Here is a 26,900-nt window from a genome sequence, read left to right as displayed (position 1 = left end):
TGTGTGCATGTGTGTGTGTGTGTGTGTGTGTGTGTATGTGTGTGTGTGTGTGTGTGTGAGTGTGTGTGTGTGTGTGTGTGTTTGTGTGTGTGTGTGCGCGCACGCGTGCGTGTGTGTGTGTTTAGCAATTATTAATTTAAGAATTTGTATTATTAGTTTTACCGTTGAGCATTGCATCATCTTTACATTATGATGGACTGGACTCTAACACCGCAAGCAGCTATTTTCTATTGCTGCACAAACACCATGGCGTACATTTTAGTGTAAATGTAACTCTAAGCAGCAGGAAGAAACGTAGGTGATCGCTGAGGAGGTACCTGCTCTGTCTTATACGTGGCAGGAATTTTAAGCCAAGAAAGCATGAAGAATGAAAGCTCAGTACTAGTAGCATTTGAAAGTAAAATATTAAACTTTTATTCTATCTCAAGTTTCTTTTGTACAATTTTATCACTTACATTGTTGCAATGTGTAATTCGTCGAAGATTAAATCCCTCCAAGGTCCTTTAGTCTCACTGAAGGCTTTGTTGAGCAAAAGGATTGACCTGAATGCTCCCAACACAAGCAGCCCACTGTAAGCTCTCAAAATTTCTGTTAACCCTGGAGTCTTGATTATTCAACTACATGAGCTAAAACATTTTTTGTCAGAACTCAGAAAGCATATTAGCATATTTATATAGTCTTTTTGTGATGAAGTAAACTGGTGGAGAAACCTGAATCAGACATTAAAAACGAACAAAAATGTCCTAAATGATTACAATTGTCATGTTTGGCAGACTTAAACACCTCATCTCTGTCTTTCTTGCTACCATTTAGCATAAAAATTGGCTTGCTGGCAAAGTCGCAATATCTTTGAAGGTTTTATGCTAACATAAAACCAAAGGAGCAAACACATTTGTTCACCAGTGTGTTGTTTTGCTCTGCCAAGGATATGATTGTCTGAGTGTCTGCGGGATTACAGGAAAACTGGAGGCTCAATGTAGACGAAATAATACAGGCCAAGTAAGAACCAATAATTAAATAATGAAGTGGATTCGAATCACAGGGCAGATGCACATTTTTTATTGCCAATGAGTTGAATTTATTTGCATTTTGACTGAAGATGCTAGAATTGGAGGGAGCAGCAGCAGTAAAGAGAGCTAAATCGTGAAAGAGGAGAGATTGAGCTGAGTCAGCAACAACTAAGCAGCAAATTTAAACAGTTGTTTTCCACTTGTTTCTGAAACTACCGTATATCTAGACCTATATCTACCATCCAGGAAGATGCAACATGAACTCAAAAGAAATAGTATCAATTATACACAAAGACATAACTGCAGCTTATTATGCAATTATGCATCCATGATACAGTCAGATCATGGTCAGAACTATAAACCTCCATTGAAGAAAAATAATATTTAATAACGACTGGCAGTCTTCTTTGGAAAGCGTCTCCAAAATTTGATGATTTCTCACATGCACATGTGAAACCCTTCCTCCCAGTTTCACAGTCGTAAGGTGTAAATGACAAAGAAGCCAAAATCCCAATGCTGTCATGTTCGAAAAACATGGACAAAAAAGTGATGTGAATGACAGAATAAACCCTTGCTTCAGCTAACAATAAATCCAAAGATTTTTACATCCATCTATCACTTTCACAGTGCAGTCACCCTTAGAGTTTACAGACTTACATATGACAAGAGATTTGACAAATGACCTTGGCAGAGGTTTGAGCTCAGTGTGTGACCTTTTAGTACCTTAACAGGGGGGTGGCTGAATCCCAATCACTGTTGTGACAAAACAATACCTAAGTAAAATGTCATGACTACAGGAATTTAAATATGCCATGGGAAATAGCAACCCCTCACCCCCCATTTCAAACCACACCAACTTGAAGTTATATTTTGTAGGTTTTTGACAGCAAAAAATAACAAAACCAAAAACAATCCCTTTCACTGCTTGAGATTAAGCCACAGAACACATGCATTAAATACACCTGCTGTATTGAGTGATGAAGACGAAGACGGCAGGGACTGATGTTATACACTGTATGTCTGTGTGGAGATCTTGTGTCAACCATAACACCTGAAAGTGTTTTTGAATGTATAGATTGATTGATGGTTAAATGAATTCTAACACTGTGTGATAATATGCAAATGATTTTAGAAAAGGAACGCTCAATCTGTAAAGGTAAGAAACCTTCAAAAATGGGTAATTACGGTTCAGGATTTTAACTACTACTCAAATAACTTGTGGAAAAAATATGATTAATTCATTCAATCATTCTTAAAACATAACTATTGGTCACATTGTATTGATCGGAAATGAGAAAAAAAATGAAAGTAGGTCATCAACCAATCATTATGCCTTCATACTATAAAAAGAAAGATGATGCACCATCCTGTAAGTACCATGTTATGCACAGCATTCACAAGACAAATATGCAAAATAATAATCTAATTGGTTGCATTCTTCGCTCGTGTTCCACTGCATATCTGCAGCACATTGCATGTCACTGTGGCAACGAGAGCAGACAGAATGGGTAGCAGCAGTGTGTCATTCCTGCCACCAAATTTCACTGTGAATGCCAAAACATCTCCCAGTATCACTGACTTCTCTGACTGTGATCTCCTAACAATCGTGGCACAGACAAACTGAAATGGGACTACAGCAACCAGACTGTAAGGGCCTATCTCCAACCTCCAGCCCCACTAACTAGATGTGTGTTTGTTTGTGTGTGTGTGTGTGTGTGTGTGTGTGTGTGTGTGTGTGTGTGTGTGTGTGTGTGTGTGTGTGTGTGTGTGTGTGTGTGTGTGTGTGTGTGTGTGTGTGTGTGTGTGTGTGTGTGTGTGTGTGTGTGTGTGTGTGATATTTCCCCCCCTGGAAGTGGTCCTGGTCCTGTGTTCCAGAAGGCAGGAGGAGTAGATTTGAATGAAAACAGAAGACACATTTAAAGAATCATGAGATGACATAAATCAAGCTGGAGCTGGGATGTGTGCATCTTTTTTTAATCATGAGGTACATTGTGACTCTTGGTCATTAGAAAATACTTTGGAAGCGCAGCTTCTGCAGTATGCAGATGAATGAATTGTTGGTTCAAAAAGATGGGAGAAGAAGTAAAATTTCTCCATCTTGGATCCATCCATCCATTTTCTGCGGCTGTTCTTACTGGAAGTATAGAGACTAGATACAATCCCATTTTACGTTGTTTACACCTGAATAAGTCCCCATTTCCCTGCACACTTGGCAAAAGAGCAGGCGTCCTTTGACCACAGGATTGGCGGTTCGATTCCCACTCCTGCCCCAGCCATCTTTGGAGTGTGAGCTGACAATGTGAAGTGTCAGTCTACCTCGCGGTCATTGCCGAGGCACCCTTGAGCAAGGCACCCCCCCCCTATAAGCTGCTCAATTGGGCGCACCGCGATGCCCGTCACTTTGCCTCCCCCTGTACTAATTGCATGCTTACATGCCCCTAATGTCTTGTGCATTTGTTTCAGGGGCCTGTACATGACATTGTCTGCATGTCTAACACATACATTGATGTGAAAAAGTTTGGGCACCCCTAAAAATTTCCCAGATTTTATTTTAAAATCACTGGTTGTTTGGATCAATAATTTCAGTTAAATATATCATATATCAGATGAACACAGTGGTGTTTGAGAAGGGAAAAAAGTTTATACAAATTACAAAAAGTGTGCAATAATAATTTAAACAAAAGTAGGCGGGTGCATAAATTTGGGAAACCCAACACAAAAATTACATCATTATTTAGTAGAGCCTGTTTTTGCAGAAATAACAGCCTCTGAATGCTTTCTATAGCTTCCAATGAGTGTCTGGATTTTGGTTGGTTATTTCTGACTATTTGTCTTCACAACACTTCTCCAGTTCGGTTAGTTTGATGCTTGCCGGCAAGGTCAGCCTGCTTTATTTGACACCAAAAAAGTTTTGACAATATTGAGGTCCGGGAGTGACATTCCAGAGCATCGTACTTGTTCCTCTACATGAATGCCTTAGTAGAGTACAAACAGTGTTTAGGGTCGCTGTCTTGTTGACGTATCTAGGCCCGGTGTAACTTCAACTTAGTCTCTGATTCTTAAACATTATTTGCAAGAATCTGCTGGACTGGAATCCATGTGAAACTTCAACTTTAAAAAGATTGCCAGTACCTGTACCGAACACACAGCCCCGCCTGATGGAAACACCACCAAATTTTACTGTGGGTAGCATGTGTTTGTTTTGGAACACTGTTTTCTTCATCTGCCATGCGTACCGGCCCCTTGTTATGTCCAAATAACTCAATCTTAGTTCAATCAGTCCAGAGCATCTCATTCCAAAATGAAGCTGGCTTGTCCAAATGTGCTTTAACATACCTCGATCGACTCTGTTTGTGGCATGTGCACAGACAGAACTTCTTCCACATTGCTCTTCCATAGAGCACCCATTTGTGCAAAGTAAACATAAACATAGAAGTACAGAGCACGCATAACATGTAGATAACTGATACACAAGAGGCTGAGTCAGGCAGCTGGTGAGGTCATAGGATATCAAGGAGAACTTATGTCACATATGCTCAGGGTGAACCTGCTGTCATCTGTGAAGAGCACAGGGCACCAGTGGCAAATTTGCCAATCTTGGTGTTCTTTGGCAAATGCCAAACGTCCTGCACGGTGTTGGGCTGTAAGCCCAACCCCCACCTGAGTACGTCGGGCCCTCCTACCACACTCATGGAGTCTGTTTCTGTCCGAGCAGACACATGCACTTTTGTGGCCTGCTGGAGCTAGTTTTGCAGGGCTCTGGCAGTGCTCGTCCTGTTGCTCCTCACACAAAGAAGGAGGTAGCAGTCCTGCTGCTGGGTTGTTGCCTTCCCACAGCCTCCTCCATGTCTCCTAATGTATTGGCCTGTCTCCTGGTAGCACCTCCATACTCTGGACAATACACTGACAGACACAGCAAACCATCAGCTCACATTGATGTGCCATCCTGGATGAGCTGTACTACCTGTGCCACTTGTGTGGGTTGTAGACTCCGTCTCATGCTACCACTAGAGTGTAAGTACTGCCAGCATTCAAAAGTGACCAAAACATCAGCCAGAAAACATCAGAACTGAGAAGTGGTCTGTGGTCACCACCTGCAGAACCAGTTCTTTATTGGGTGTGTCTTGCCAATTGCCCATAATTTCTACCTGTTGGCTATTCCATTTGCACAATAGTATGTGAATTGATTGTCAATCAGTGTTGCTTCCCGAATGGACAGTTCAATTTCACAGAAGTGTGGTTGACTTGGAGTTACAATGTGTTGTTTAAGTGTTCCCTTTATTTTTTTGAGCAGTGTATTTAACTGAAATTGTTGATCTGAACAACCAGTGATTTATAATGAAAAATCTGGAAAATTATCAGGGAAGCCCAAACTTTTTCATACTACTGTATGTATAGTATGTATAGTCTGAGTGAAAATATAATTTCCCGGTCTGGGACAATAAAATGGACTTACTAAAATTTAGGTAAATGCATTTAAAGGAAGATGTGTTGAATGATCTTTCTGAATACAGTAGTTGTGGCCAGCAGTACTTTGACTAATTTACCTAAAACGCACAGTAGCTTCTGAATTTCTGTAGCTTTGTGCAACTTCTACTTATTTTTATCTGTCAAAGCATATCTGCAGTATGTATACATTAGCCTACCAATTAGTTGGTCAGTTTCCAACATCTAGCTCAAGAGAAGCTTCAACATATGTTACTTTTGGCAAAAAGTTAAGAATCTGATGATACCAGGATTTAATTTATGAAATGATTGTAACATATGTTGCTCATTGTAACTCTGATATTGTAGGCCTTGTGGACGTGTTAGCCATACACACTATTTTGAGTGAAAGCTCTGATGCCGTTCCTTCACTTTCAAAGGCAGGCAGATAGGATATAACCTAGTGTAGGCCAACAGACAATACTGTACATCAAATATTTCAGAATTTTATTAATCCCAAGTGGGGAAATTCTTTTTACATGCTACACAAAAACAGGCCAATAGGCATGCAGATTTGGAGAGAACAAGATGGGAGAGTTAACGGCAGCCACATGTCGATGATCTGGGAACAGTTTTTGGGCTTTGGTGACTTGACTTGCTCAAGGGCACTTTGGTGGCTATCATATATGTTATATATCAAATACTGGTCTCCGCAGCACATTGTCCTGGAAAGGAGAGGAATGGAGTTTCCCCCATCTCCCGTCCTCAGTCAGCTGGGATAGGCTCCAGCTCCCCATGACCCACCACAGGGGATGAAGCGGTACAAGATGAATGAATAAAATACTGTACCTTAGGGAAAAAATAGAGCAAAAATCACAAAAATGCTCATGTGGTTTACTATCGTTGTTTTACATCATTTGCAAACACCCTTTCCAGATTGTATTTTCGATCATCATTCTGCAGGATGCAGAGGGCTACACTCTGATTTACTGGGAGAGGTTTTGATTTTTCTGTTGTACAGCTCACATTTGGGTGTGTAGGCTGGAAACAACACAACTGTTGTTGTCCTGGCTTGTGGCACATCATTTGTTTTCTGGACTGAAATGAGTTTGTCGTCCGTTAATAGAGTACAATGACAGAGGTCATGTTCGCCTCACTCATGCAGCATACTGTATTCCTGTGATGTCTATCAGCAGATGGGTCAACGACCTGCTCTCATACCTGGGCGGAGGCAAAAATGAAATAGCAAGAGCAGATGGTATCGAGACGGACAAGGAGGACGAGGCAAGATGTGTGTTTAATATTTAACCAGCGAGGAAACATGCTGCTCCAGGAGGGGGAGGATAAAATCGTAACAGTGAAGCAACACTGATTATGGAGATGCTGAGACTCAGAAATGGACAGTTAAGTAATAGTCTGTACAACTTTGCTGATATGTTTTTTATACTTTTGCACCAAAACCTACCTTTTGTGCTTGGCACAAGTAAAATATTACTTTAAATAATGAGTTTAAGACTTTTTCTACAAATATTTATAGAATGTACTTCGATCAAAATATTAATATGTCTTCATCTTTCATCTCCCCACTCAAAAGATCTAACAACACAACTCCAAAAACTGTCTTGCAATTTAATAATTTGTTCTTGCACCCATTTATCTTACTCATCTTTTTACAGACTGTATGGCATGTTGGCACAACTTAAAACCACCTGTGTAATTTTCTTCTTTTTATTTTGTCTTTTGTCTTCAGGGGTCTCCACAGCGATTCTATTGCCTCCATCTAACTCTGTCTTCTGCATCCTCTTCTCTCACACCAACTACCTTCATCTCCTCTTTCACTACATCTGTAAACCTCCTCTTTGGTCTTCCTCTAGGCCTCCTGCCTGGCAGTTCAAAATTCAGCATCCTTCTACCAATATATTCACTATCTCTCCTCTGGACATGTCCAAACCATCTCAGTCTGGCCTCTCTGACTTTGTCTCCAAAACCTCTAACATGTGCTGTCCCTCTGATGTACTCATTCCTGATCCTATCCTTCCTGGTCACTCCCAGAGACAACCTCAGCATCTTCATCTCTGCTACCTCCAGCTCTGCCTCCTGTCTTTTCCTCAGTGACACTGTCTCTAGACCAAACAACATCACTGGTCTCACCACAGTTTTGTACACCTTTCCTTTCATTTTAGCTGAAACTCTTCTATCACACATCACACCTGACACTTTTCTCCACCTGTTCCATCCTGCCTGTACACGCTTCTTCACCTCTTTTCCACACTCTCCATTGCTCTGGACTGTTGACCCTAAGTACTTAAAATCCTCCACCTTCTTGATCTCTTCTCCCTCTAACCTCACTATTCCACTTGGGTCCCTCTCATTCACACACATGTACTCTGTTTTACTGCGGCTAACCATATTTCCTCTCCTTTCCAGGACAAACCTCCACCTCTCTAGCTTCTCCTCCACCTGTTCCCTGCTCTCACTGCAGATCACAATGTCATCTGCAGACATCATAGTCAATGGAGATTCCTGTCTTACCTCATCTGTCAGCCTGTCCATCACCGTAGCACACAAAAAGGGGCTCAGAGTTGAACCCTGTTGCAGTCTCACCTCCACCTTGAACTCCTCTGTCATAACCACCTGTGTAATATTCTATAAAGTTCACCCAAAATGATCAGTTTTTGTGAAGCTTTTCACAGTCCTTGATTCTTCTTCCTTTCCTTTCTGCTTTTCCCTCCTTGATTAATATTACTAAAATCTCATCCTGTTTGTCTCAAACAGATAGAGCTTTATATTTTCCTCATAATGTTTTTGTTCTGTGTAGTATTCCTGGTGTTTGTAGAAAGTGTTTGAAAACTAATTGAATTAACCTGATTCTGAATCCTTAATTCAAAATTATTTTGAACTATAACCATTAATCAAAATAGAGTGCTTATTTATTCAGTCTCAGAATAACTGGACATTTGGGGCTAAATAGTAGAGAGCATATTAGCACAGGTGGTTAAGTCAAGGTTAATTATTGTCTCATAATTTCTGAGCAGTGAAGCGTTACAGTATACTGGGTTGATGCTAAAGGTCTGAGCTGATTGGTAGCATTCTGTAAGGATTTACAGGATATACAATATTTTTTTCTATTTTAATTGGATAGTAAGTACTAATAAGTTCATAGTTCAGCAATAGCAGGTAGCTGAACATCTCACCCTCATTTCCACATCATTAATCAACACACAGAAACATGGTTCATCAGTATTATTGGCTGCAGAGCTGAGTTCAGAGATAAATTAACACCCTGACTGGAGACAATACCCTAGAAAAGTCCCCAGCAGAGCCAGCAGCCAAGGTCACCCATGTCATTTTGGAAACATGAATGTTTTTTCTGTCCAACAGAACAACCATGCTTTTTTTTTGTTGTTTAATTTTTGTGACTCAGTTTACTCTACAATGTCTCAGCCAGACTGGCTGGTTCTAAAAGGTATTGTCTGAGAAATATTTATAACAGAAGAAGCTCATGAAATGATCCAGAGTAGGATCATGTCTTTGGTTCACTGACAGCGGGTTACTGGGGCAGCAGGAAGCAGAGCATATGGGATATTAGCCTATGCAAGGTAGGCAGGTCCAATACCAACAAAATGGTTGTTTAGCCTTTTTACAAAGCATTTTCTCTCACAGTACAATCTAGACTATTTGATATTACATAAAGGCTGTCTGTCAGTGACTGTTTGGAATTTCTGGACTTCCAAGTATTTGTCTTATTGTTTTCCAAATTACAATTGTTATTTAATTTTTTTCATATAATATTGCCATAAAAGCTCTCCTGAGTAAAGATGACAAAACATTAATGTTTTGTATAATTTTAAACATCAAAAGCTACCCTTGTTAACAAAAATAGCTTGACTCCATTCCTGGAATTACAATTGTTGCACTTCATTTTGCAGATTTAGATAGAATGTTGAAAAAAGAATGAAAAAAATTCAAGGTCTAGAGCAGAGGTCTCCAACCTTTTTTGCGCCACGGACCGGTTTCATCTAAGACAATATTTTCACGGACCGGTCTTCATTTGCTCGATAATCGTTAATGACGCCAGGACAGCTGTAGTCTAATAATAATAAATCGTCCACAGTGGTTTTATGTAAAATGTAGACATCAACAGACAATAAACAAACTTTTTTTCATAAAATGATAATCAACACCTCTATTTCGTCTCTGTAAACTAAATAATTATAAGAAATAATTACATTAAAAACTAGATTCAAGTGACTGCACTGATGAGGTTTATTTCAGTTTCAGTTATTCAACGCAGGAGAAATACTGATCATTTCGAATAGAAAGGTGAACAAGTCAATCAAATAATAGTAATTACAATAAGGAGAATTAGTAGATGGGGACTGCTGATCTAGAGGTAATGGGAGACAATGACACCTGAAGTGTGTACCATATGTCTGGTCTACTCCGCAGTTTGGTTTGGTTTTCGGTCACAGCAGAAAATCGCTTCACAAAGACAGGAGGTTGGAAATGGAAGCTGGGTTTTCGATACTTTTTGGGCGATCTCAGGATAATCTGCCTTGACTTTAATCCAGAACACTGGTGCGTTTATGGGCGCTTCATTGTGTGTGTGTTGATAACCTGTCACGTGACCGAGACCCGTCAAGCAGGACAGACGCATGAATTTGTCATTGGGTCATTCCACACAGACGTCACTTTTCACCGGGGGTTGGGGACCACTGGTCTAGAGGGTGACTGTTACTCAGAGTACAGAGCAAATGGAAATGGTGGGGATATTTAGTTCCATTTGTTGTAGTAAACTATCGCAAGTCAAACAAATAAAGAGAACAGCAAATAAAATACTGCATATGCAGGTCATCCTTCAGGTTTTTAGTTATGTGTCCCTCATCGTCAAAGAAAACTTTATTAAAAATTGAGATTGTTGTTCACTTTTGATTTACTCGATCAATATGTCACGTCAAATGGGACTTTGCCATTTTTTAAAATACTCTTTTGTCCTGAATGTACAGCAGTCTAAAAACCCATTTCACTTTTCAATTGTCAAAGGATTCCTCATGAAATTATATCAGTTTATCTGTTAATTTCCTAAATGCGTGCCAGTACAAAAGATTTCCCATATGTTTTCCATATTGTGAGTCAGTGCAATAAATCATAGATTACATAAGAATTCTTTGGCACAGTAAAGAAATTAAATCTTTTGAAAACATTGACAGCTAGATAGGTGAGATGGCTCTCTCATCTTTATTTGCAAGAGTTTCTGAAACATGAATGAGAAAATGACAATATAAACCTTTCTTGGTGGTTTAGTTTGAAGAGTAGTATTCCTTCCATTGTATAGTGGGGCTTTTCAGCCGATATGTATATTAATCATTCTATTGCTGAAAACCAATTTCGAGGGATAAAATTATGTAAATTTATTCTTTGTGCAGGACTAATGCAGCCTAGCAACACATCGTGCTTTTGTATAAAACCTTAACCGTAACTAAAATTGCAAAGGAAAGAAAGAATACAGAACAATTTAAGCCAAATACAATGTTTTATTAGAACTATCATCCCATCTTGGAATGTGTTGAAACACATTAAAATTTCTCTAGACAATTCTTAGCATCAATTTTGTGCCCAAAACAACCTTTAGAAATCTCCAAACATGGTTGATAGTGACTGCATTGAGTAACAGTTAAGGAAATTGAAGACGAGATTTGCGTTAAGATATTCAAAATGATCTCATTGAATGGCAAAACACTGTCATAAATCCATTGAACATCAAAGGGGGTAAATGATTGGATTTCACTGGGAAAATTCTGGGATCCTGCAAGGCATCATAAGGTCCGAACATGGCCTCTGAATTTATGCTTCAGCGGTTGTTGGAAGAACTCTGACGAAAAGTGTTTTGGCGTCAAGAGATTTTACGGATGAATTGGCTGGCAATTCTGAAAAATGAAGAGAGAAAATAAAATGAATATTATGTACATATTAGACTAAAACAACATTTGAAAAAAACATGTAAGTGACCACACAGGAATGCAATTATATTTTTATTGCAAATCTTTCTCTTTTGTTGGTCTATTTTTAGTTGTACATAAATGCTGAATTGGTTATTGATTGGTTATAGTTAGTTATAACAGCTTAACATCTGAGACCCATTTTTTTTAATTAGAGAGCAAAATCATTACAAACTTCTAATTTAATTAAAAAACTTAAATAAACAACAGATTATTAATGGCATGTAATTTGTATCCATATGTTCCAAATCTGATCAAATGTATGTCTCTGAATATTCAAATAGAAATGTAGAGGGTAATTTAATTGAGTAAACTGAAAAGTGGAAGCAACTTGTGACTGCTTGCCTTTGCAACATAGTTTACTTTCAGATTGCAGCTAATTGGATAAGCAGACTTGTATACAGTGTGTAGAGACAGACAGATTAGACATACAACCATAGAACCTATACTTAAAAGTTTTACATGACCACCTAATGTCCTCCATGCTTCAAAAATCTTAAGAGTAGGCTGCAAAACAGGTTTGTTGATTAAAATAAAATAGAATACACTCGATGGTTAATTATACAATCAATCTTTCCACTAATCATTACATCTCTACATTATAAGGTAAAACTGGTTTTAATTAAACCATCCATGTCAATATATACCAAAAATTAAAACTTTAAATTCATTTTAATGCTGTTAAAATCAGTATATCCACTGCCATTTAATCTTACCCTGGGTGAGATCCTGGTCCAGGTAGAGCTTCAGGCGTCTGCCGCGAAGGCCAAAGACCTTTGAAACCTCAGACAGCAGACCTGAGAAGTCCAACACATTCTGACCCACAGGGTTTGCCAACAGGAGGGTGCTCACGTCACCCGTCTGGCACTCTGGTGAAAACGGGATTAACGTTAACAAGATAGACTTTACTTTTTACAAATACAGAAATGCTTGTTGGCATGTTTATTCATGAGTATTGGGGAAAATATGGGAACAAGCTGGCCAAGGGGAAAATCACAGAAACACGAGAAATAATAGATTTAAAAGAAAGCATGAGAGCCAGGCTAATTGGTTGATAGATGTAGCAGGAGAAGGCAAGGAACCAGACTGGGAATGAAAAGGCTGGATCATTGTAAAATTCCTTCAGTATGATGAAGCAAGGAATGTGATACTTCATTTATATTTACTCTTTATTTATTTGACAGCTGTAACTCACTGAACAGATTTTAGACTTTATTAATCAGTTCCTTAGACATGACACAATAATATATTCAAAACCACCTGTGTATAATAAAATATGTTTTAAAATATTTTAATTATTGACTTCCATGCCTGTATGACAAGCATGAAGCTACAGTCAGCAGCTCAGCTCAGCATGAATACAGAAAACGCAAAAGTAATTAAACCTGTTTTACAAAAAAAGAATTTGAATGTAGTCTGGAAAAACAATTCATTGTCCCGCAAGAATTTGCGGGATAAATCAAACTAATCGTACCTCATCTTTCACTTTGCATTCCTTCTAAAAAGCTTTCTTTGGTAGGCTTATTTGTTTTCTATATGGTATTGGTATCATTCTTTATCTTATATTCTTATTAACTTACTGTTCATGATTACTTGATCTTTCACAGTGACAATGAGGCTTAAACTTCCAGTTTCTTTGTTGTTGTTTTTAGTAATTTCTTAACGGAAATTCTTTGAATTTTTTTGGGAAAATTGTTTCCTATTAGAACTGACGAAATGGCCTACTGGTCAGCTATCGGGGTTGCAAAAGTAGGGGTTAGAGTGAGGACAAGTCCCAGGAAATAAATGCTAATCTGTGTCATTGAAAAAGACGTAGGAGAAGTCTGTTTCTCACCAGACGGTTGTGCGTGGCAGAGCAGCAGGTTCACATAAGGACACAAGAGGGTGTCTGTGGTGGGAGCAATGTCAGAGGAGGAAGAGCCTGAAGTCACGAACAAAGTGTGACCACTCAGAGCCTGAAGGTCCGTTTTGCTGGTCAACTCTGCAATGAACACACAAATTAGACAGAAGCCCACGCTAATATGTGCAGCTGCTAGCGATATGTAATTTACGGCCGTGCCTACTCAACACAATAGCAAATGGACAAATACACGTGGAGTTTTTTGTGCTGTGCCAAACGTAGCAAAATGTGTTAAAAGACTACATTATGCTGATGACTTGATTGTATCTCTGGCACAACACTTTGTCTTCCATTAACACACAGAAAATAACCAAAGAGATTTTGAGATTTATAAATTTGGGTTTGGATGTTTATTTATTTATACAAATGATACGTCTGCAGATATTTACAAGTATGTGCAAGCATTCAGAACTCCCGGTAAGAATCTGGAGATGCTTGGAGATATCTTGTTTACAAATCTGATTATACTCACACACAGCATCACACCACCAATCCACATTTGCCAAGTACTTTTGCTATAAAAATGCCTGCAAATAACTGGCTCAAGAAAACCGTTCACTCTACATCTTGTGAAGGGTTTTACTGCTGAGGTGGAGAAAAAGAAAAAAATTCAAATATATGCTCACATTTTACTCATTGTCTACAAAGAAAGCAATTTAAAGCAAATTTCCTGTATTTCTATAACATTTCACCTGTCTAAAGAGGAGTCTGCACTAATCTAGATTAATTAAAATGAAGGGGCTATGTGGATCAAGAACAGTCACCTGTGTGATGTTAACAATAACATCACACAGGTTATGCAATGGATATGCTGGTTAAGAAACAATAAGTGCATACAAGTGTCACTGCCCAATGTTACATTGTGTTAAATTCACTAAAAAGGTGGTGTGGAAACTGTTGCAATTATACATGGATAGACTCTGATCTTAAAAAATGTGCATGTCAGCCTACACATAAGTCATAACCCCACCACCCACCGGAACATCTTCTGTTAAGACTTACACCCACATTGTCATTTCATTTTCTCTGCAGGTTGCTCTCAGCTTTGAAATTATGTCAAGAAGTTCACACTATGTCTGTGAGCTTTTATTGTGTATTGTGCTGATGTACCAGAGCTTGCATTGATGAATGTCAGTATTTTAAAGATCATCATGCCACACTCAGTGACAAGACAGTGTTAATTAACCTCTTGGGGTCTGAAAACATGCTTTGATTTTTTTTTAAATTTAATTTACCAAATAATTAGGATGTGTGCAAGACTTTTAGAACGTGTGAAAACAGAGCGTTATTCCATCATGAAAGATCTTGACATGAAACAAGGGTGAATTAATTTTTGTGTTATAGTAATTCAACATCTCTGCTTTTGTTATTTAGAATGTAAATTCTTTAGAGCAATTTACAGAATCCATTGGTCATCCATGGTGTGAAGATTTTGGCAATTTGACCGTACAATAAAACTGAGTTTTGATAAGAATAAGCAGATGCATTCCTCTTTCACCTCATCGTATTTTTAAGCGACAGCAGTAAAGATAAATGTCATTTGTTTAAGTCAGAACCCTGTATAGCCCAATTTAACTTACTAAGAATAGAATGCAAAGGAAACAGTTTTGACTGTACCAAATATTTCTTTGGTTACATTAATGACTTGTGTTTTTTTAGGGTTTGTTGTATGATGAAGGGCTTGTTGCTGGGTCTGAACAATAAGTTCATTATAAAATCTATATTTGCTCCCTCTTATTAAATAACATTCTAAACTACATGACATCATTTGTTCCCTTCTAATTCTAAACTATCTCTGATTACACAAACACTTTGCACCCATGAGTCCAAAAAACCTCTTTGTACATGCTTGTGTCTTTATTAGTAAGATAAAAAATCTTGTGAAGGTCAAGCAATGGGATAAAAATAATACAATGTGTAGAGCTTGTCAAAATTTTAAGCAGAAGTCCAATTGGATTCAAGGATTACAGGTTACTGCATTAATCCTAACCCTTTCTGAGAAGTCAGTCAGTTCTCACCTGTCCCACCGTTGAAGAATCTTAGCTGGATGTCACTGATTTTAAAGATGCTGCAGCTTACTCTCTGCAGTTTGGCGAGGTCGAGCCTGTTATCCCCTTTGGGGTTCTCTAGCAGCACTACCCCCTCTGAAGAAGAAGATTCATTATGTAGTTAGAGTGTAGTGCATGGATATTACCTCAGTGAACAGCAAATCACATTACATAAGAGGAACTTTTATGAACAACTGAAGAGGTCAATATATTCTAAATTATTTCTTCATGGAAAGCCAGATTTCCCATGACCTACCTTGTTCTTTATTTTTGATTTTCATCCTGAGGTTCACGTAGTTACACACTGGTCCATTTAGTGGAGCCCGAGGGGTTGAAGATCCCTTTATTATGGTTAATTCCAAGTCTGAGCCTTTCAGCTGGAATGAAGAAAAATAAATAGTGAACGAAACAAATAAATAAGAACACTGACTTCAGTATGAGGATAAACAAATAGAACCTATTCCAAAAGGCCGTGGTGCTCAACATCTGTTTGGTAAACTGAATTTATCAAACTGGACAAACCAAAAAAATCTCTAAACCTGAGGTACCGATTATACCTGGGTCTTTTCTTCTATGATGACACTGGCAGTCTTGGGAACAGGGTAGGGCAACATTGGAGCCTTGGTTGTCGCAAGGATAAAGTCAATGTGCGCTTGAACCACAGAGTCCAAGTACTCCCCCACCGGCTGACAGCGGTAGTGTACAGTTATCTCATCTGATGGCACCAAATGGCCCTGCAAGGCAAGGAAACAGATCAAAAGTGGATTTTCGACCACTGTTTGACTTAATATAACATCACAAGATTGAGCCTTTTTTATTTTTCCAATATCATGGAAAAACATTCGGAATCAAACTGAAAATACAAAGGATTAACTATCAATGTTCAGCCAATATCTGGATTATGATCTGCATCCAATTTCTGGATTATTAACTTGATCCTTGGAGTGTAATTTTTTTTATTTGGCAGTATGGTAATGCAGATGAATACATGGCACTATACAAGTCACTAACATAAAGTACACTCAGAGTCAATCGAATGGATTTCATTTATCTTAGCACCCAGGTGAAAAAGTGAACTAGAAATGCCACTGAGTCAGTTTTTTTGGTCATTGCTGATAAACATAACTCCAAAAGCCCATAGTACGTTTCCATGGTGAAGGAATTTGATATTATTACACATTTTGGCAACAAGCAGATGTTAGTAAAGTCATCTGGATGGTAATACACCAGTAATGGATAACTGGTACCAGTAGATAGGGTTCGTTTGAGAACGTTGCCTCTGAAATTAATTCTGAGCCCCTTGCAGTAGGTTTTGATATGACTACCTCATAGGCTTTTTCAGGAGCTAATCGCTTTTATAAAATCAGAAATACAAAAAGTAAATATTATCCATAAGTTAATAAAAATGTAATAAATTGCCTCCAAAAACAAAAAATCAGTAAGAGACAATTACCTAGAAGAAGCTGTGAAGTATGCATTGGATTTTAAAAAAATGGCAGACAAAGAAGAGAGCATGAGGATGAGAAAGCAAAAAAAATAAAAAGACAGTACTGTAACAAATAAAAAAAGAATGTGCGCGGTGGGGGGGTTCTTTTATTCAACAGAAGCACATCTATTTCGGCACAGCATGCTGCAAGCTTCCTCTAACCTTGAAACATTCAAATACATTGATCTCATCCTAATCTGCAGTGAGCAAACGTGTGCACAGCAGCACATACGCATATATTGACTGTGTAGTACTCACAGTCACACACAAGCACACACTCCAATTGCAGCACGTGGTTCAAGGGTAAAGGAATAACGTTAGCTTGATACAGTGGAGCAGCCAATCAATGGAGGAAGTTTTATGGGCTTTTCCTGGCAAGTCAAGGTACTGACCCAACCCTGAAAGAGTGTGTACTGTGTGAAGTGTGTGTGTGTGTGTGTGTGTGTGTGTGTGTGTGTGTGTGTGTGTGTGTGTGTGTGTGTGTGTGTGTCTGAGAGAGACAGACAACACAACAGAGATCGTTGGTTTGTTAACAACAAGCATAAAAATAAATGGTGACCTGTTTCTCAAGCCTGTTTTTCTCCTGTACTAAACACCAACACCATACAAACAATGACAAAAACACACATGCACACCTAGAAATTACTACCAAACATGTCAAAAGAATTTCTGAAAAATTAATTCTCATGTCCAAGGTGGAAAATTCCTAACAGATCACAGTTTGAAATAACAGGAGGAATTTAGCATGGCCGCTAGCCAGCACACACGGCGGCTATAGGAGACGGAAAAACTGTTTGTTGCTTGTGAAAACAAGGGGCTGTTGGCTAATCCGTCTTTACACCCCAGACCACTTCAAAGCCCCAACGTTAGAATCAGAAAGGGGCCAGACTGTAATAAAGCTTCCATTAAATCTGCCTTATGATGGAGAAACTTCTGTGACGCTGCAGTGGAAAGATTTCAAAACCGCCCTGACAGAATTAGCATGGGACATAAAGAGGAATGGGGAGAACAAGTTGATCAAAAGAAATGTACCAAAAACATTCCATCAACACTTAGACGTCTATAACTGTTGAAATGTTTTGATGTCAAAGACCAGTGAACACGTCCAGCACTGGTCCTTGTATAATCACATGTCCCTGCCTCCTCCTACCTCTTAGGACTCCTGGCAACCAACAACATCCAAATACAACAGCTAAAATGTTTTCTACACACTGCCTGTGTGTGCAATTCCAAACTGAACCAAACACAGGCCACTTGCCCTTGTTATACAATCCTGGGTAACATGCTGATCCAACCCTTTTGTCCCCAAAGCCAAAATTTTCTCATATTGGCAAAGGTACATGTTTATCTCTCAAATGCGAAGTACTACGCGAGGGAGTTTGTTTTTCTCACGACATAGAGCTTCAATTTAAATCTGTCAATTATAACAAACAGTACAATGAGATTTGTCTCAATATTTCCAACTGATATGAAATATTTTCATAATCTCCCCCTCCTGTTCCTGTTTTGAGGCATTGAATAATGGATTTAAAAGTGGTTTTTATTTTTATTTTTATCAATTCATCTTTCATTCACGCAGCATTTTTCGAAAACTGAACAAGTTTATGACACATTGTTAAAAAATTCCTGAGATATTGCTTTCACAAGAATAGCCCGACTGGCAGATTTTTTCAAATGTGTCACATCTGAGAAGCTGTAAACCACAACTGATTATTATTTTTGCTCAACAAATAAATGAAATTATTTCAATTGTTACTTGTCAATTTTTCTTTGCAATTACGACATTACTAATATGAGAACAGAACTTCATAAGGATACCATGAAGACCTTTCATAATAAAGATCTTATTGAAGAGAAACCTGACAAAGTTTAAGTTTGAGCTTTAATTGAAGATATTTTGAATCTGCATATTTCTAATTTTAAAGAGCCCAAGGTGAGTACAGACAGGTTGTTTTTAACATACTTTCAAAAGCAACAAAAACTTCTGTGTAATATTTAGAGTCCTACATACCATGTTCATAAATGCTTTTCATACCCAATTAATTTTCTTTCCACTGCTCAACTGTCACACTTTAATTATGATGTAATAGCCTTGAATGTCACCATCTTCCAGCATGACCTCAGTGGCACCTCATGTACACCCTGATGCATGTACTAGCAAATTGTTTTGAATGTGTCATTAGACACAGGATTGTCAAATTCACGAGTGGTGTGTTATGTGTCACTCTTGTTTCCAGAGCTAGTAGTACTCCTGAAATAATTCTCCCAACCTTCTTACGTAGTTTCTGAATGCGGTTGATGACCTCTCTGGCAACACCTTCATCCAGCATGGACTGGTCCGGGGAGACGTCCAGCAGTACCAGGACCTAAATGATACCAGATACAGGTTAACAAGAGTTGAAGCTACATTCTGACCCAAAACTGCTGTGGTGTTCCTCAAGGCTAAAATGGTTTTCATCCTTCAGCTAATTTAAATTTAAGAATCTGGAGCCAATATTAACTTTTATTGGGAGGATGCAGTATGCAGCACACAAAAAAAGGCATCAAATGGCCAACAATCAAAATCATCAGGAGAATCATTTATAAATTTACCCAAATGTAAATGGAGAAGCTAAGCGATGAATTCAATAATTATGCATAACTGTTAATGCAGGTAATCAAATAAGCATTAGTTTCATTTACTCTGAACATGTACACGCCATAGGGATCTGAATGTGATGCAGTCATACATAGTATAGACTAATAGAATTTCACATGGCACACAGACATGTAGGTTATAATCATCATCTCATATCATCCTTTTAGTGTCACTGAGACTCTTTCAGTCATATGCAACTCATTCAATACCTGAAAATGCAAAAGCAACATCCAGAGGCAGAAACAATTGTCATAATGGAGCCAATCAAAACCGTGTTAAATAAAGATTTAACATAAATTACACCTTATGAATCCATAATATGAAAAATTGTTTAGTCTCTGTGTGTGACTGAAGTGAACAGAGTGTCACAGTGGGTAAGGATAAGTTCCAACCAGCCATGAACACATTTGACTCATTCAGACAGTGTTTTCAATGCGGGCTGGTGCACCTTTATTCCACCGTGATGTTCTGTCTGAGCCAGTGAATGTGTAATGGGCTATCTGGTTGTTCTACATTTGTGACAGCAGGAGAGGTACGAACAGTGCCAAAATGCTCATCAGGGTAAATATGAGGTGAAATGGAGGATAGGATTGTGATGTTCTGACTACAGCTGAGTACCAAATTCAGGGGCCTCACCCGTTGAAGACATTTTGTTGTACTCAGTTGTGTCCGTCATTGATCGTAGACAAATAACAGGCTACAATGAAGGCCTTTAAATGAGACTGGTCCCTGAAGAACAAGCTCTGGTTTTTGCCTTGTATCATGAGGTGATGTAACTGTCACCAAGCAACATCACCATCTGAAGTGGCTTGATAGTAGTAAAAGTTTTGGTGAAAGTGATGTAGTGGCTTTACTGCAGTAATAATAACACTAGTTGAATTTGTATTGCAATTGAATGAGGAACAGGGCCTTTTAATTTTTGTTGACTGTAATTGCCCCTATGTAATGAATCTTGGCATCGGGTGGAAGGATCTATTGAGAAGATCTTTTCTACAAAATGAAGCTGTATTTGTGAGGCGTATTCCAAAGAGTCTCTGAATTGGGCCGGGCCTTGTCACGCCGCTGTGACGCATTTGGTCTGCAAATGCAAATGCAGCCTTCAGAGGATGCAACCCCTGAAGTGGGACACAGCTGACATGTTACGAGGGCAGGCCAACTCAGATGACAGAAGGAAAAGGAAAGAGAAAAACAACTGCTGAGGTTTTCAAATTTGGGAGGCAATACAACATTAGGGAGTTCTTTATCATGAGATTACAGCATGACATCATGTATCAGTATTTTACTTATGAGCTTTTGCCATGCTAATCACCGCTTGACACCTTGACAAAACTGTGATGCTACCGGGTTAAACGTTACTTGTTTGCTGGTGGAACACCAGTTACTTAACATCACACCTCGGAACCATGTTGTGCCACCCTCGTATTGTTCAGTTTAAAAAGAATAGTTATGTAAGTGAAAGAAAGTTATAAAGCCAGCTCAGTAAACTGGTATTAAGGCGCAGCTGTGTGGTGTGAATGTGGATGGAGGAAGACTGATTAGAAAGGGGCCTGCTGGATACCTAGTAAGCTAGTTGGCACTTAGCAGTGAATTGACTTTATGTATCACACTTACAGTACAGACAAAAATAATTTACTGTATGGGAGCTCAGCATTGGTGGAGGTAAATTTTGTCTTTGATCTGGTAAAATTACCATTTTAACTCAATTTCCCAAACAACATTTAGCAATGTAGTAGGGAAGAGTGAAGGATAATGCAGGAGACGATAGAGATACATAATTTGCGCAGAGTTTATGAATAGATTAAAGTTAATAATTATATTATTCAAATTACAGCAGCAAATTAAAGAAATAAATTTTTCAGGTTTTTTTTTTTTTTTTGTAAGAACTACACAATGTGTATTCTCAGAGACAGATGGTCCTACTCAAGGAAAAAGCAAGAAAACTGACATGGAAAAAAGACAGGGTTATGCTGGAGACTATGTTAGCCCCACAAACGTAATAACTCCCACAAACGTAATAAATATTACATTTGTGGGAAATTAGGTATTACGTTTGTGGGAAAGTTATTACATTTGTGGGATTATTACATTTCAAGCTGAAATTTTTTATTACGTTTGTGTGTTTATTACGTTTGTGGGAGTTATTACGTTTGTAGGGCTAACAGACTATCTTGGCAAACTACAGGTGAGAGATGATGTACATCCTGGACAAGTCGCCAGTTCATTGCAGTGCCACGCAGAAAGACAGACACTTAGGTTGAGACTCATACTCATGAACAATTTGGAGTCACCTATTCATGTTTACGGGGTTCTGGTGGGGAGGACACCATGTGGAGAGAAGTGATGATGACATTAGGAGAAAATACAAACTTTGCAAGGAAAGGACCCAGGTGGAATTGAACCAAGGAACTTCTTGCTGAGAGACAACAGCCACTGTGCCACCATGGTGCCCTGATTAGTTTTCATTAAACATAAGATTAGCTTAATATTTCTAATGCAGACATGGATCTATTCAGCCAACTTTTCAAAATCTCAAACCATTGCTGTCTTAGAACAAATGTCACGTGAAGACTTAAAACACATCCATAACATCCCCACAAGCATGTGAAACAGCTGCAACACCCTGTCACATCCTCCAGTCCTTCACCATGCCTGGAGTAGTGTTTCACATAGTTTTGGATGAATGTAGACAAATGACAAGCCTTCAGATCCACCAGAAGGCATTGTTTAATTCAAATCACAAGGACTAAAATTTCTTATTTAATAAACTACTAATCAAGGTTAAAATATATGTAATGTTTGGTCCAGCTATAATGTAATCATTGCATTATTTGCTGCAAATATGAGCATACAGACAGACTGTAGTGAGATCTAAACCGATATTTATATTGACAGATGAAAAAACAGGTTTATCGTCTCTTGGCATTTAGAAATTACAAGTTGATGAGTAATTGTTATTTTTATTAATGTTCATAAATATTAATAAAAGTATTTACTAATGTATGTTGCAATATCATCACATTGTCAAAAAGGACTAAAATAATTCAATGATCCTTTTTGTATCAATATTTTTTCCTCAATATTTTTTCATCTAAAAGAAAATACATTTTAAACTCACTTGTGAATCAGAGTGTGCTTCATATTGAGCAGCTGAGTCAGAGCTCTGATCAAATGTGTACATCAGCCTCAGGTCGTCCTCATGAAGCTCATGACCATCCACCATGATGGATCCTTAAATCAAGCAAAACAAAGAAATGTTCATAACAACAAAACAAGACGTAGAATTCACATTCATGAGGTAGCATTCCAAAACATTTATCCTTTTACAGAAAGATAATTCAAGGATACTGTTTGGAAACAGCGTTGGGAATAAAATTTTGATCCAAACAACCAATCTTGTGTCCCATTCTGTAGAAGTCAGTTTGGTGTTGAGTGACAAAGAAATTATTAAAACTGCTTCAAAGTTGTACCATCTTGGTCACAAAATACATCACGTAATAATTAAAACTACACAACGTAATAGTGTGGCAATGTTTTCTTTTAATATCTACCCACAAAAATTATTAGTTCTTTGGAGCTTGAAGAAAAGACTAAAATATAACCAGTCAAATGACAGTGGATGAATTGTCTAAGGGATGATGAAAAAGTATGTGTGTATAAGAGATTGGAGCCCAGTAACATTATTGACTATAACCTTCAGTTCAATGATAAACAGTTTAGTTTCACACTCTTCTTCCAAGTGAATGGGAAAAAATTACCAACAGATGCAAAATTAGTCTTATTTTTTGCACTGCTCTATTGAGGATTATTGAAAAGGTTTCAATTACGGTACTCATTAAATTAAAGTATTTGTTTGAATTAACTATAGTCTGGAGCGTTATATGTTTGAGGACAAGATATGAACTTCAACAACATTACACAAGAATACCACATGCCCAAACCCGTCAGGTCTATATCTTCCTTTTGCCAGTGGCAGCAATTACCTACATCTGTGTCTGAGTAAAACCCGTGACCATGTTCTCGTCTTCACTCCTTCATAGCCAGAGGCTAGGTGAAACAGTCAGTCGTCTTCACTCTAATCCTTGATTTCCATGCTTTGGTTTTATGTGTCCCTTCTTTCGTCTCTGCTCTCTCCACCTCCTCCCTTCATCTGTTTTCCTCAAACATCCTCAGTGATGGGATCAAAGGTACAGGTAAGGAATGAGGAGTACAAAAACTAATGGTTAAGAACTTACATTGATTTTCTAGTCAAACCAAGATCCTCAATGGCTAAACTGACTCATGGATTTCAAATTGGTGATAGCAATTGCTTTACAAAAAGCCTAAAAATATGCTCAACTGAGCTGACTAAGCTGAACATATACAGTATTTTCCACACTATAAGGCGCACTGGACTATAAGGTGCACCTTCAAAGAATGGCCTATTTTAAACCTTTTTATATAAAAGGTGACTGGATTATAAGGTGCACCTTCAATGAATGGCCTTTTACAAAACTTTTTTCTCAAATAACGCCCAGTGGATTATAAGGTGCACTGTTGGTTTTTGAGAAAATTGAAGGCTTTTAGGTGAGCCTTATAGTGCGGAAAATACTGTAGTTTAAATTTCCATTGTGTGGCTGATCTTTATGCAACATTTATCCTTCCTTTAAGGTTGTGCCTAATGAGGACAGGAGCCAGGGTAGCAGTTTCCCCATGCTTCCGAAGTTTGTGCTCAGCTATCCTGATTGGGATCCATAGCTTTAGGTATGTATTGTAGAACTATTTTAGTTGGAGCACACGACATCCCACTCCAAAAACAAGTCACAGCACAAACCTCATCATGAGCTGTAATCGCTATGAATGCCCATATCAGCGTTTCAGTCCACACTCAATATTTTTTATTTGGTCTAGGATTCATACCTGAAAATCTGTCCCACACTGTCATCCTGTATTATACAGGTTTCTAAATCTGCCCAGTTTGTGATTGTACTTCCTTCCTTATTTATTCCATGGAATGGTGCCTTTCTTGGCATCTTCCTTTTTTGAACTAATTTTCTGTTGTATTTCTGTGATACCTGGGCCACTAGTGTATGTTCGGGTTTGTTTTTGAAAAAGTCATATGATTATTCTTCAAAAAAGAAAAAAAGTCAGTCAAATAACAGATGTTTCCACATCTTCCTTTTGTCTTTCATTTCGCTAAACTTCAAACATCCAAGTGACTGGAAAAAGTAATTTCCCACGGCACAACTGACCTCCACGGTCTCCTTCCCCAGAGAATCGGGGGGCTCTCCTCATCTTTCTATAATTGGACAGAAAAGATACCGTGTACTACTGCGATCGGTACTTGAGCTCTGATTATTTTGAGAAGGTTTATGGTTTGTCCTCGGTGGACAAACCAGTTAGCAGTCTTTTGCTTAACTAAACTTCAAGGACTCAAAGATGAGTTTTTGATTCAATCTACTATTTCATCTCAATGATTTACAATGTAAAAAAACGATCGCTTCTGATTATGGTTACTTAATAAGGAACAATTGTAAAAAAAGATTTACAGTAATCTAAGATGTAATTACTAGAAAAAAAACAGCCATGACAACTTCAAACTATTAAACTACACTAAGGAGATTTAATGAATTAACCACTGAAGGTGTTTAGTTCCTTTGCACTCAGTCTCATCTATACTTCATGAGCTCATAGACACAACCAAACAATACCTGTCTTCTGGAAAGTCTCTAGCTGGACGCTGGTGAGCTCCTTGATGGAGGCAGTGACAGCTTTGAAGGCTCCTTTTAGTCTCTTGCCAAGCACCATGTGATCTGGCTCAGCTCTCAGACGAATGCCGTACTTGTCCTTATCTGTTGAAAGTGTCAGCTGTCGCACATTAAGCTCCTGAAGGATGGAAAAATATACAAGCTTTATCTGAAGGATGTTTACAATTGTACAGAGGTCCATCTACTCAAGACTAAGAGGAAACAAAAAAAATTCTTCTGCTTGCTTTCTGATTTTGTATTCTGGTCCACTATGGTTTTGTTTTTTTTGCAAATTACATAAACTAAAGATTTACATTTAAAACATGAGCTGACTTTCATACTACTGACGTGTATATTTGTGTTCTTCCTTGTTTTATTTTTATTATTAGTCACCATTTCAAATGCATAAAAATTCAAGGCTAATTACAGAGCAAATGCGACCACATATTTATTGAATTAACTTACAAATAATCGTCTCAGAAGTCTACAAATATAAGAATTTAAGTTTGAAAATGTTTTTTTATTTGGTCTACCTTAATTGAATATCAACTCAACTGAACATTAAAAATAAAATAAAAAACGTACTGAAAAGTAATTCATTTTTTATAACATGGAGTTGTTCACTTAATCATAAGTCTATGAAGGACTTCAGAGGTCATTGTGTCATAGTTTATGCTCTTGAATAAATTTTATCTCAATGAAAATTTACAATTATATTTGAAAGGTTTTATAACAGTTTTCAAATTAATGTTAAGGCATTAATTTGGCAACTGATTCTCAAATGAAATACTGAGAAAGGAAATTAATCAAACCAAGTTTTGCAGGAATTAACTGATGTTTGAACTATATATGAACTATAACCTGTATGTGTATCATACAAGGAAGAATCCATTATTTATGAACTAGTGTGTCATTTGTTTAAGGCTTTGCACAATGATTCAGTATGGCTATACTGGGTTCAGAAGCAGCAGACTTTTTAAGACAGAGCATGCTAAAAATTGAGACACTCTTTCTTATTTAAAGAACTAGTGGGATTATCTGAGTCATCTGCTGAAAAATATAGGAAATTTGTTTGTAGAATAGTGGAAAATCAAAAAACAAAAACAAAAAATAGTCTTGACCTAAAAGTCAAAATACTCTCTGGCTAATGTCAGATAATGTAATGCAATGTAATTAATAATGTAATTTTTCCATTTTCCACAACAAAAATTGAATGTGTTACAAAACTATTAGTATGCAAGACAGCCAAAGAAAACATCAACCCTAGCGAGAAATTTTAACCTTCAGAGTCACATCGGTGTGTGAAATGCAAGCAGAGATAGCAACTTGAAGCTTTAATTATGTGTACTGTAATCATAATTTTTCTGTGTTGTAGATAATTAAAAATATAACACATCTGGCTGCACGCTATATTTGATAAGGGGCCTTGTGGCAATCAGAGTGCAGCAAATGTGAAATAACTTAAGGAGTCTGCAACAACCAAGCACAGAAATTATAATCTCATAGATCGTCTGTTTTGTTGCATCAAGACATCCCAGTGTATCATAATCCAGGTTTATTTGAGACAGTTGCCATTTGGTGGCCGGTTTTTAGGAAATGTTTATGATGTAAAGATCAAAATAGTGTGTAAAAAGGTTACGCTATTGCACAGTCAATGTAATGGCTCTGAAG

At 37.9% G+C, this 26,900-nt stretch overlaps 1 protein-coding gene across 1 annotated transcript in view; it reads right to left on the bottom strand.

The window, feature by feature from the left end:
• Positions 1-11,060: 11,060 nt before the first annotated feature.
• Positions 11,061-26,900, bottom strand: part of iars1 (isoleucyl-tRNA synthetase 1) — a 61,779-nt gene continuing 45,939 nt past the window's right edge. The window contains exons 26-34 of the mRNA XM_068315916.1: positions 25,194-25,368; positions 22,622-22,734; positions 19,139-19,234; positions 15,940-16,116; positions 15,639-15,759; positions 15,353-15,478; positions 13,269-13,415; positions 12,151-12,303; positions 11,061-11,362 (exon numbers count right to left, since the gene is read on the bottom strand). Coding sequence (XP_068172017.1) covers positions 11,280-11,362; positions 12,151-12,303; positions 13,269-13,415; positions 15,353-15,478; positions 15,639-15,759; positions 15,940-16,116; positions 19,139-19,234; positions 22,622-22,734; positions 25,194-25,368 — 1,191 coding nt within the window. The 3' untranslated portion in view covers positions 11,061-11,279. The remainder of the gene's footprint in view (positions 11,363-12,150; positions 12,304-13,268; positions 13,416-15,352; positions 15,479-15,638; positions 15,760-15,939; positions 16,117-19,138; positions 19,235-22,621; positions 22,735-25,193; positions 25,369-26,900) is intronic.

This window comes from Antennarius striatus, chromosome 5, assembly GCF_040054535.1.
Source record: "Antennarius striatus isolate MH-2024 chromosome 5, ASM4005453v1, whole genome shotgun sequence".
Taxonomy (NCBI): domain Eukaryota; kingdom Metazoa; phylum Chordata; class Actinopteri; order Lophiiformes; family Antennariidae; genus Antennarius; species Antennarius striatus.
Note: the sequence above shows the minus strand (reverse complement) of the source record. Positions and strands in the feature narration are given on the sequence as shown.